Genomic DNA, 12,962 nt, shown 5'->3' on the forward strand with positions numbered 1-12,962 from the left:
TTAACTAAATTTTATTTCTGATTCTCAATTGAAACAAATAACCGAACATGCTGTGGAGTTGGGTGCTCGATTCGTCTAACGCGTCCACTGTAGATCATAAAGTCTGTCATTGAGTCAAGTTGTGTTGTTTAGATTCCTAGCAAGCAAATTATTGAAATGATATCGAACCATGTATTAGTCCCGAAATGACGTGGGGCCCAAATAACAGTGTATCAGACGCAAAATCGTCTTGTGTCCTCCCCAACCTTCTCCCCGGGCTTCCGTAAATTTATATATGCTCTTAAGCATGTTTACTCGTCGCTGGAAATCTCGCCCTCCATATCAAACGTGTAAAACACATTTTTACGAGACCAATTACACTGGAAATATCACCGCTTTAGACAATCCAATACAGCCTCCAATACGACCTACTATGACACGAATCGGTAATTGTGGATTTACATCCCCATCGACCTAACAAATCCTGCGAAACTTTATTCCAATTTCCTTAATTTCAAAATTATAAAATGATAAGAGTTACAGTGTGGGGGTATCGCCATGGGAGTCATTAAAGCACCGAGTTATTTATTTCTTGTCTCGACCCTTAGACTATACATTCCATATACAATCTAACAATATTAACTAAGTTTAGATAAATCATACTCACTGGTCTCTAGTCCGAACAAAATAATCGAAAAAAGCTAATAAAAATTGTCGAGTTATTGAAGATAGGAGCCAGCAAAGATGTTATTTCTATATTAATAAGATTATGTAAGAGTTAAATACGGTAATAAGCCCTATAGGGACTCGTTAATGTTCATAATCAGTTGATCGTGATGAGCTGATCAACTTGAACGAAATGGGCATAAAGCAATTTAAAAATCATTTAGATAATTCATGAACGACACATTCTTATTGTAGATGAAATCATTCATATATTGGTTATATCTTTACATAGGATGTATGTTCTACTATCTTAAGATTTTGGATTAAAGTTAATGTTATTTGTTTAATTACATTTGATTACAAATATTTTGATGATAGATTCTGTAATAAATTAGACACATTTGCTTTATTGGTAGATGTGGGATGGTGTACCTCGTGCGACACAATTCGATTTTATATATTCATGAAAACCCTGCTCACTGTATGAAAGTTCTGTCTTCTTGTTGTTGTTTTTTTTTAGGTGTGTGTGTGAGGGGGGGGGGGGGTTAGGGGACATATACTGTTCATATCTATCAAAATAGGTCATGTAAAAACGATAGCACTCTTTAAAAGCGGTTTATTTTGTCTTGGATTTGTACCCAAGAAAATAATTACCGTGAAAAAAAAAACATGTATTCAGAAACTCCAATATAATCATAAATAATGGATTAATACAATCATTATTAAATTTATTGCCGTTTATAATGAATATAAGAATTTAATGTAGGAGGATTTAATGAGAGAATTGGAGACATAGATCTTACTCGTTCAATATTTACCGAGCTGAATACCAACAACGTCTGAAACCATAAATGACACTTCTTAAAGATGAAAATGACTCAATGCTTTTATTGACCAATTTCTTCATTTCCACCAAAACAGTTTCTAAATGGATGATATCTATGGCTTCGGGATAGGTTAGCCCCCGTTTCTATCTTTATAACACGAGCGGTTGTTAATTCATTTGGACATGATTTCAATTTAGAAATGAACTACTTCTTGCCCATGGCATTCTGAGTATTGAAACTTCGGTAGTCGTCTCTGGAGAATCCTCGATCTTCCTTCTCGAAACTCGATAAGCTAACCCGACCCATCCTTGTTCAGAAATCATTTCAAATAAACGTCAAATAACTCAATAAGGACTCCAGCTATTGTGTATGTTGTTCCCGTATTAGAGAGCGACTTCACCGACCTGAGTGTCAGTTTGCTTGGATGTTTACACTCAATAATACTGGAGATTCCGTGTCGAAGACTATAGCCCATTCGCCTCACACCTCTCCAGTAAGAAATTTATTTCCAATCAGAACCGATATTCTGTCATCAATAAAATATTTATTATGGTTAATCGGACCGGTCAGGCAAATAAAATTGGACTGGATGAGTGGCTTGATGAAAATGTAATATTAATGAGCAATAGAGATACATAATAAACTTTTTGATTATATATAATATTACTTAGAGAGAAGATTGTTATATTTTATTGCCCTTAGCCTTGAAGTAGAATACCTCGCGCCATAGGAGTTGAAGATACCAATCAATGCAAATAGCAAATCTATAAACCACTATAATTATGTACATAGACCGATGCCAAATATTACCCACTATTTATATGTTAGCCTTAATTGAAAAACGACTCTTTAGCCAGATTAATGCTGCAATCATTTCCACATTTTATGATTTAACTAATACAATTTCCCCTGTCTACCTAGCAGCAGAACTCTAAAATCTCAAGTCTGTGATAATTAAATAGAAAATTCATCAAGAAAACCCCGAAGAATTCCTTTGACAGGGTGACTATAAAATGCGTTGTTCTACTATGTTTTCAATCCCTTTAATGCGTACAAGTTTCTTCCTAAAAGCGGTGAAAGTGGGCCAACTAAATGGCTTAGATATTGTTTGATATTTAATGGCCAAATTGGGAGATCGCGTGTCATGATATCTGCCAAGGGAATAATTTAGAAGACTATTTATTGATATATTATTGCATTTAGTATAAAGACCGTTCAAATCTTGTAAGCCACATGTAAATTAACATTGTATGTAAGTAGGTCACTCATGTATTAATTCGTATTTTTAGGTTGTTTTTTTATTTAATTGGTCTGTAATCGTGACTGCGTAATACGAAATCTGCACATGTCAAATTATTCAGAGACAAACTTATTTCAGACAGAACGACATATCAAAAATAATCTCACCAAAACACGCATTAGTCATAAACGTATTAAAAAGCTATCAAAACTAATGGCTCGCAGTTCCGCGTTAAAACGCTGTACTATATATCCTTAAATACTTTCAAATGTTTTCGCTATCCCAATTAACGTTCACCCAAGGAGACAATATTTCCATTCTGCTTCGTTCGTTCGTTCCTGGAGTTTTTCGTCCACTGCCACCAAAGATGATATCGTAGACAAGTGTTTCCTAAGAAACTGGCCAGAGGAAGTCACAAAAATAGGCTTGATTCAGCTTATTTGGATAAGACACAGTGTCTTTGCAGGGAAACGCCCAAGGTATATTTCATCCAAAGGAGAGGCTCAACACATTCTGCTAATCGCTGACCTCTTTTATATCTTCGATTTACCCCAGAAACTCGGCATTCGGGTATATGACTTTATGTTTCCGGATACTTGATCATGGTAGAATATCAGCGTACAAATAGCGATCCATTTACGAAATGCAGTGTGCTTTAACGCCCTCCTTTTCTGAACCGATTGGGCTAATAAAGATGGCTGATCTATTTAAATCAATTTCAAAATAAATTTAAAGTGCGTTACATTGAACAAAATGAAGTGTCCCTTATTTCCAGATGAGAAGAGTGACATTGAAATCGAACAAGATGACGTTAAACCGAAGCATCTATGACCATTTGTGTATTTATTTGTATTTTCAGGTTTTGGTAATAATACTAAGGAAGTTATATCGGCGGAGAAGGTATTAATAAAGAAACTCTTAGAAAGATATGAACGTCAGGGTAAAGTCGGGCGTCCCGTCGTCAACACATCAGATAGTTTAACTGTATATTTTGGACTGTCTTTAATACAGATTTTAGATGTTGACGAAACGAATCAAGTATTGAAGAGTAATATCTGGTACCATTATGTAAGTATTAAAGCTAGTCTTTCAGATGTGAAGAAAAACGAGGTCCCGTTTACACATTGGCGTGCACGTAAAAAAACAATATTGACAGTTGAAATTCGATATAAGAGTAGGCGCTGTCCGGGAACAGTTTCCCTCATAGCACAATGCATGGCGTATGACCGTCTTCATTAGCCCAGCAGTTGCAGAAAAGTAGGACGTTAGACGTAATTTCATGTCAAGTATTAAAGTAACGGGGACCTCTTGTTTTAGTTTAAAATAAAGTGTCGAGTTGTGTTCTGTAATGTGTTAGTTACATCGCTTATCGATGGACTTGTAAACCAAATCCTATCTTGGCCTGCGCGACAACTTGATAGTCACAGATGAACTCATGTCACTAATGTGACTAAGTAAAAGCTGTCTGCTACGTACCAGTCGCTCTAAAACTGCCTGAGACTATTTGCAGAGGGTCAAAAACTACTTTTACAAGAACTCATGATGACCGGGTAGTCACGATTAATTAGTTGGTATTGCGTACATGAGTCGCTGTAACGCAATTGCAACCAGTCGCCAAATAGTACGTCTCAATAAAACTCCCTAATACTATACTATTCAAAAAAAGTAGGGGATATTTGATTTTGGGGGCATAATACTAAAATATGCAAATGACTACGAAAAAAGTCACTATAGAACCTAACAGAAGAAACATTTCCAGTTACATGTGACGCCCAAACGCACCAATAGCTACCGCATGGAATGCAGGTGATGCTTGGGATCATCATGGGGGTCCAACCCAAGATTTGCACGACTCTGACTTTGAATGTTACAGTCATTGTGGCATTGAATTCCAGGGTGGAAACATCAGTTTAATTGTTTTAGTGACCAGAAAACAAATTTTGATATGCGTCGGCTTACCCAAAATGAAAGGTTACGTGCCCTTGGCATGCTACAGATCGGCACAACACAGGCGGTTGTGGCGCGGACGATGAATGTTTCTCAGTCTGTCATAAGCAGGCTATGGTCCAGATACCGTGATACACAATCTGTACAGGACAGACCACGCTCAGGTCGACCAAGGGCGACAACTCAAGCCCAGGATCGATTTATCCGTACCTTGGCCTTGAGAAATCGTGTCATCACAGCAAATCAGATCAGCGCTCGTCTTCAAACAGACACTGGTGTGAGAGTGAGTGGCCAGACGATTCGGAATCGACTGCATAGGGGTCACCTTCGCGCCCGACGTCCTCGCGTGATCCCTTGTTTGAGAGATCATCACATTCAGGCAAGACGTCGTTGGTGTAGGGATCGTCAACACTGGGATAATCGACGCTGGAGCAATGTGATGTTTTCAGATGAGTCAAGGTTCACTGTTGATTTTTTGGACAGACGTAGGAGGGTGTGGCGTCGTCGAAACGAGCGCTTCCAAGACGTTAACGTCATCAGACATGATCGATTTGGGGGTGGTTCTGTTATGGTGTGGGGAGGCATCACTGTTGCTGGAAGAACGGCTTTACATGTTGTTGCAGGGCGTGTTACAGGCCAGTACTACCGGGACAACATCTTGTCAGTCCATGTTGTGCCGTTCGCACGACGTCATGGCCGCCGTTTCATCTTCCAGGATGACAACGCAAGATGTCACAGGGCCAGGATCGTTACAGGTTACCTCCAACAACAGAACATCACCACATTACCTTGGCCAGCACTGAGTCCCGACCTCTCCCCCATCGAGCATGTCTGGGACATGCTTGGACAGAGGTTACGTCAACGTCAACAACGTCCTGCCAATGTCCAAGAACTTGCTGCTGCGTTGCAACAGGAATGGGACAATCTGGACCAAAATGACCTTAGACGTCTCATTAGGAGTATGCCACGTCGGATCAATGCTTGTTTGGCAAACAGAGGAGGATTTACCCGTTACTGACTTGGTTGTGATGCTGTGGTAACTTTGCTGTTTGACCCCGGGTATCATTTTACCCTTATAATGGTCAGTCTGTGCCTTACTTAGTCTAACGATCATTTGGAATAAATCGATGAATGTGAACTTCATTTCATTTTGTCATTTGTTTCTTCGTCAGTTTCATTAGGTGACTTTAATAACACTTAAAAATCAAATATCCCCTACTATTTTTGAATAGTATATTTGCAGGCGGTCAAAAACTAGTTTTACAAGAATCCATGATGACCGAGTCGTTGAGATTAATTAGTTGGTACTACATTTATGAGTTGCAGTAACATATTTGAAACCGCTCGTCGTAAGCGCGATACACGACCGACATCAGTCGAAACGTAAAAATATAACATAGAGATGTATATGGTGTAACCAATGCGCATTATGTCCTAATTATTATGTTTGCAAGTTTCACATAGAACAAACTGTTCCCTATTGATATTTTTTTCACCAGATATGTTCAGATTACTCCTACGATCTGTGTATTATTTTACTAACAATGTTAAATTGACACTAAAACATTTTAAGTTTGACATAATGTTTGATAATGCCTCGTTTCTGTGCGTGTTATTAAATCTTTGTGGAATCGAAATGAGATTGGGTGATAATATCACGATATAGCGAACTTTAATACACGATAAATTATTAACTGAAAGAGCAAGTAAGGAGAAACAAACAAGATATTACAAAATTCCATTCCACCGAGTCCACGTTCAACAAAGAAGTAATTTGGTTTGTCGCTATAAAAGAAACAAATAATTACTTTCAAATATGTAAAACCGCTATGGGAATTTCGCAACACGAGATCACAAATGAAACAAACGAAAGCCTTAGTCCAAAAGCCGACGCCGAATCAAAAGATAATTTTGGACGTTGACTTCTTTAATCATTTGTACCTTGCTTATGTAATAATAAAGGAAAAGGTTCCACGGTAAGAGTTTTGTTCAGTGCAGTGAACCTGGTCAGCCTGAAAGCATAGCTTGGGTGGGCTCTCTGCTGAGCGGCACAAATATTAAGGGTGGTGCGGAGGATGGAGGGTGTCTCTCCCGTCCCCGTTAAGAACATTTGGAAAAATGGTCAAATGGAAGGCTCGTTTCCTAGTAGGTTATATCTGAGAATATTTCTAAAATGTAATTAGAGGTTTTATGTCGCTTAGTAAACCTATCCCCCGCCCTTGAACTGCCTGCCCCATAAGACAACCTATAATCTTTTGACATCATTTTTATTATGTAGGAATTTATTGGAGGGGTGTGTGTGTGTGTGTGTGTTAGTAATATTAAGGCAGACATTTCTTAACTCAGATTAAGCTTCTGCTAATCATATAATGGAATTGAATCGATACCTAAATTATCTAAAATAACATTACTCCAATCAGCAATTGACCGGAAAGCAAGTTATCCAGAATAGCGACCTACGCTATGGTGTTTTTTTGCAAGTTGTCAGTTCCTATTTCCATAATAAAAGGAAAGACTCAAACTGCTAATTTGAACTTTTAGCTAACAATAGAAAAAAACACCCTTTAAAATATCTAGTATCCCCATAGTTAATGCGTCTTGATGGGTAAATTATAAATGTTGTAAATTAAACATACATTATGCAAGAGCTAAATATGCCTATTGCAGGTCTTTCTTTAGGCCTGAAATGTTATTTAAATTAATAATTAGATGCCATCGCTAGCCTGAGATGTTTATGTTGCTGTAAGACTTCCATTCATAATTTAATCATGAAATGGATAATCGAGACTATGTTTTTTTTTATCGTACCGACTTTAGTAATGATGATCGAGGCTAGGCCGAAAATTCAATTGCTAAAATCTCGGTTCAGAGTGTATCAATTTGACTGTAATTTTCAGCAAATTCCCATTACATTATCTAGTTTTTAACTATTATAGCGAGAACTGCCAGCTCTTTATCTAATCCCCCATAATGTATCTTTAAGTTAGCGAAAGATATCTCCTCCACCGCACCCCATTTCTCAGAAATTGAGGGTGGGGTGACCTCGTTGTTCCCCCTTCGGGGTTTCAAGGCTACTGGCATTCAGAAACACGAGACGAGACGGGTAATTTGAATCCTTTAATTTACACCAACGGGTCACGATCAGACTTTATCATCATTTACACTTCTAAGTTCTACAGTGTGAACATGTCTTGGGATAAAACGAAACCTCGAGATTCGTGTGTTAAGTCATCAATTTCATAATCTGATAACATCCACCAGAAGGTGAAGATTAACAGGTATACAGACATTGATTATAAAATGTTCCCGCCATTTATCTTGGACATAGACGTGATAATGTTTACACATGCAAATAAAACTCCAGGAACCGTTGTCCTCAACCAAGAGTTTCTTTTCCAATTCCCACTTTCAACAATGGTTATGGAGAGAGTTACATGAAGTTTGACATATGGTATGCTCAAAATCCAAAAATAAAAAAACATCTTATAAAAATAATGTTGTTTTTCTACAGTAAGTAGATTTGTTGGTTCTCTATTTGAATTATAAGGAAGGCATTGATCGAGAAGAAGCGCACGGTACCTTATTATCAGGGGTAACGCATGCGACAGTTGCGTGTTTAAAGGTTCGGTGATGCCCGAGGTCAACTGCAGACTTCCAAGACTCAAATAGCCTATATGGTATAATACTAATGAAAGCCCGGGTCGGGGGATGAGAGGTCCCACTTTTCACTGGGTTTCTGAAAGAAAAGTTCACTTAACTCTACCAATATTTAGGGGTTACTTTATTCTGTAATGGAACATTCCTATATATACATGATAATTTCAGTAAATACAGATGCTTAACGTGTGGTGAAAGTGTCTTGCAGACTCTTGTACTAGGTCCTTGCGACTATCTGGATCTCTTTTTAAATGAAATGCAAACTCCCATTGTCTATATAGGTTGACTGTTGGGGTTGTTATAGGGTTAGGTCTTAATATTATGGTCACCCGCCGATTTCGTCAAGGTCACGAGATGTAAACGAAATGAAATGAAATGAAATGAAATGAAATGGGGTTTAACGTCCTACTGTTCTGCTCCTATACTGGGCTAATGAAGACGGGCATACGCCATACAGTGTGCTATGAGGGAAATTTTGCCCGGGCAGCGGCACTATCGCCTACTCTATATCGAATTCCAACTGCCAAGAGATCTTTTACGTGCATTCCAATGTTTACACGGGACCTCGGTTTTTCGTCTCATCCGAAGGACTAGACAGCTGTCCTTGTCAGCCCCTCCGCCCTGCATCACTGACAAGGGGAAACCACGTCGGAAAATCGGGATGAACTTTCTCGGCCAATGCAGGGATCGAACACCCGACCTCCAGGCCAGCGAGCCAGCGCCTTACCCACCTAGCCACCGTGGCTCCACGAGATGTAAACAGGGCTAACGCTAACCCTGCCCCTAACCCTTACCCTAACCCACAATCCTCGGCAACAATCACGTACCCTAACCCTGTTTACATCTCGTGACCTTGGCGAAATCTGCAGGTAGCCTTAATATTTAGATCTGACCTTTGTTATTATAGTGGTAAGTGTCGTCGCGATTCCCTAATACGATGGAATTCCTTAATGAGTTATTTATTGAATTATTTATCTGTTATTACACTATGCATATTTTGAGCTCAAACTTTCAGACATCTTACCGATTTCTTCATATTTTTGACTTTTAATGTGTATACCTAAACCGAATATTTTTTATCAATGAATCCCCTATATAATAAAGGTCGAAGTCAATAATTTCCAGTAAGAAGAGTGATTAGTTCAATCTTATATAAAGAATCAGATCAAAAATCAGATTAATGACGCCATTTTGATCGATCATCGATTATGTTTCCCTGCTCAAAACAGTTGAGTGATGAACCCACCACACAATTGCCTCACAATTTAATATAAAAGACAGCCATTGTGATCGAGTTGACATTATCAAGAAACACTATTTTCATAACTTGACTGACATTTGATTTACTGCCGATTTCTTATTTATGCTTTCTATTGTTTGAAATGTGATGAATGAATCGTTTTACAGGAAAATATTGCGATTTGGGTGAAAAGATGTTTTGAATTATTTGTCAGTAATCTGATTGCGAATACACACCCCATTGTTATTTTGGTGCAGATTGTAATGTTTTCAGTTTTATATTTGTAATATAATGGATTCGTTTGTTCGTTATTAAATCATGCAATACATATTTTATCATCAGCGAATTGACCATGTTGTCAAAATAAAAATTGTCCACCTTCTTGATTTATGTTCTATAATATTGTAGTTAGGAAAAGGAATTGTCAAAAATGTTTTTATTCGCATTGTCATCATAAATATATTATTAAGTTACAATACATCAGTTTGCGTCAATTTGTATAAATTTGTTTGTGAATGTTTGAGAAATAAATGCAGTTTTACAAATTACTGCATGGGATTGGTTTGAACTATGTGCGTGCTCGATAAAGTAGTTATTCAGAGTTTATTTTGTGGAAATTAAATTGCAAACTTTTGGGTCGTTTAATGCCAAACGATAAAATGATTGTAGAGATATACTGTTATCAAACATGATTATAGTGTTGGTATCATTATTTTTGAGTGTGTGTGTGGGGGGGGGGGGGTAGACCCAATAAGTCAGCAGTATTGCATCTTTGATCGTACTTTACACAGTCTAATTCTGGCCAAATAAACGGACTTAAAGAAATCAGAGAGAGAAAGAGAGAAATGGGGTTTAACGTCCACTCGACACAAATCAGGTCATTTCGGGACTAACACATGGTTTAATTTTATTTCAATAATTCGCTTGCGCGTAGGGGTCTTTAGCAGTGGGAGGAAACCGGAGGACCCGGAGAAAACCCACGAGGTTGGACAGGCGACCCTACTCCTTGCCACGTACAACCGGGGATTCGAAACCACACCAGTCGACTCAATGACAGACTTTATGGTACAGCGCGCACGCGCTAACCATTCAGCCACCCAACCCCCCTTAAAGAAATCAAATGCGATCATTGTGAAACATAAAAGCTGTAAATGGATATGAGTGCAATCGGGAATGATGTAGTAGTAGTAGTAGTAGTAGTAGTAGAGTCTGTCAGCAGGTTGTAATCTACGTTTGGATTTACCTCAACAGTTATCAAAGACAAACGAGTAATTTGGGGAATATAGGTTTATTGGCATGATTGGTGAATTATAACTTGATAAATCAAATTTTACTTACTGTTCAATATTCACTAATATCTGTATATAAGTTATACACTATAGTTCAACATACATTCTTTTTTCTTTAATATTTATTATTATTGTAATATTTATTGATAGTTTAATATTTACTGATAATAACTCATTAACACATGAATCTTCACTGATAGTTTAATATTTACTAATAAAAACTCATTCACATGAATTTTACGGACAGTTCAATATTTACTGATAATCACTCATTTAAGATATTTACTAATAATCCGTTCAAAACATCACAAAACTCACAGAGTATTCATACTTTTTTTCTGCAAGTAATATTACTCTTAACTGCAATAACCGTAACTTGATAGATATAATATACTAATTCAACTAATAATTAATAATGGCCACCGACAGGTTGTCTACCATGGCATGCCATTCCATGCATTTATTGCAATCTTTTATTCTGCTGGAATCTGTGATGCAGACACCAGATCTAGATATCACAGGGCGTCCAGAACTGATTGTTTTGCAACTGAGTGTGCCAGAACATAGGAATCTAGAGATATATAGAAAATAACCAACGAGTAGCACTAGTAACTGACAAACATGAATATGCCTTTTAAATCTCTGTCCTGGTAAAGCATTGGAATGCCTGTGGAATTATCTTACACCGATTGTCGGACTGACTATTGAAAATATAAAATGAAACGGAGAGACAACATAATTATAGAGTGACAGGGTTTGACTAGGTTAAAATAAATTGATCTTTTTCACAATTTGTTGAGATAGCTACTTGCGTTAGGCGACGTCAACATGTCTGGACCACGCCGACGACTGACGTCATTATAACCACTTGGTTCAAAAACTTTACCGTAAACGTTCTAACAGTTGAACAAACAGATCTTCAGTTAATCCTTAAAACCATTTAAATCGTAATCTTTTGAGAACCATATCACGGTGCGTTTTAATAATCAGACAGTAGCAAAATCTGCGGATAATCGCTTTTGATAAGAAACATTTTATGTTCACGCTTTGTTTCTGGACAAATTCTATTTAATACTTTATCACTTGCTGAACGGGACATTGAATATGGATTGATACCCTAGCATCTGACAAGAACAAATCATCACCGTAGAGAAGAGAAAACTAACTTAATTACTTTCATATCAAATATCTAGCATGGGTTTTATAGTTGGCCTCAGATGACTTTTTGTTGAATAGCCTAGTGGTCTTTTTCTCGTCTAAAACCTCTAATTTCGGGTAGCGTTATCTATCAAGTTGTTATAAATTAAAATTACTGTTAAAGCAGTCGCTTTATTCTTTTGGAACTACATGTATTCTTTTTCTTTACATGAAGGCCTTGGCAATATTTTCTTATATCTTGGGACTATTCTTTTTCGTTACATGAACGGCTTAGCAATATTTTGTATTCGTTGGGGATATTGTTGTTCTTTAAATGAAGCCTTGGTTTTTTTGGGGGGTTTTTCGTTTCGTAAAATGATTAGGTATGAATATTAGTTAAAAGGTTTTATCAGGGTTGCAACATTTCTTTAACGCGGTGACTAAACGGCATTTGTTATTGTTATTTTTAATGATTTTAATATAGTTGGAAAAGGAAATAAATAAAAATCTAATTTTTAATTATCACCTAGATGATAAGGTGCCTGCATGAAATATTGTCCCTTAAGTGGAAATTGCAACTTTAAATTCGCTTCATTTTCCAGGTTGGAAACATTCGCGCCTATATAAACAGTTGATAGAATGAAAATAAAGTCTCTGTCTGTCATTTGATGAATTTGAAATGCATTGAAAACTACAATAATGTGAAAGTTGCATCTATAAGAGGAACACAATCCAGCGCCACCTTAGCGAAAATCTTTTGAGGGGCCTCTTTTTAACCCGATTCAAAACCAAGCCTGACAATTATCTACCATTAATATATTTTTTTTAAATTAAGTTAATTAATTAGAGTACATCTTAGCGTGAATGAAGCCATGAAATATTAGATAGTATCAGAAAATACAGATTACGGTCAGCGGCTTTAAAATACAATTGAAATAAATATCCCACTTGATCTATGGTATATTTGAACTCCTGCACCA

General features: G+C 37.2%; 1 protein-coding gene across 2 annotated transcripts in view; it reads left to right on the plus strand.

Moving 5' to 3' along the window:
• The window catches only part of LOC126810601 (neuronal acetylcholine receptor subunit beta-3), a 74,271-nt gene that overhangs the window by 45,924 nt on the left and 15,385 nt on the right, over positions 1 to 12,962 (plus strand). For both annotated transcript variants that reach the window (XM_050535763.2, XM_050535764.2), the window contains exon 3: positions 3,572 to 3,780. In XM_050535763.2, coding sequence (XP_050391720.1) covers positions 3,572 to 3,780 — 209 coding nt within the window. The remainder of the gene's footprint in view (positions 1 to 3,571; positions 3,781 to 12,962) is intronic.

Source organism: Patella vulgata, chromosome 2 (genome assembly GCF_932274485.2).
Source record: "Patella vulgata chromosome 2, xgPatVulg1.2, whole genome shotgun sequence".
NCBI classification, from domain to species: Eukaryota; Metazoa; Mollusca; class Gastropoda; family Patellidae; genus Patella; species Patella vulgata.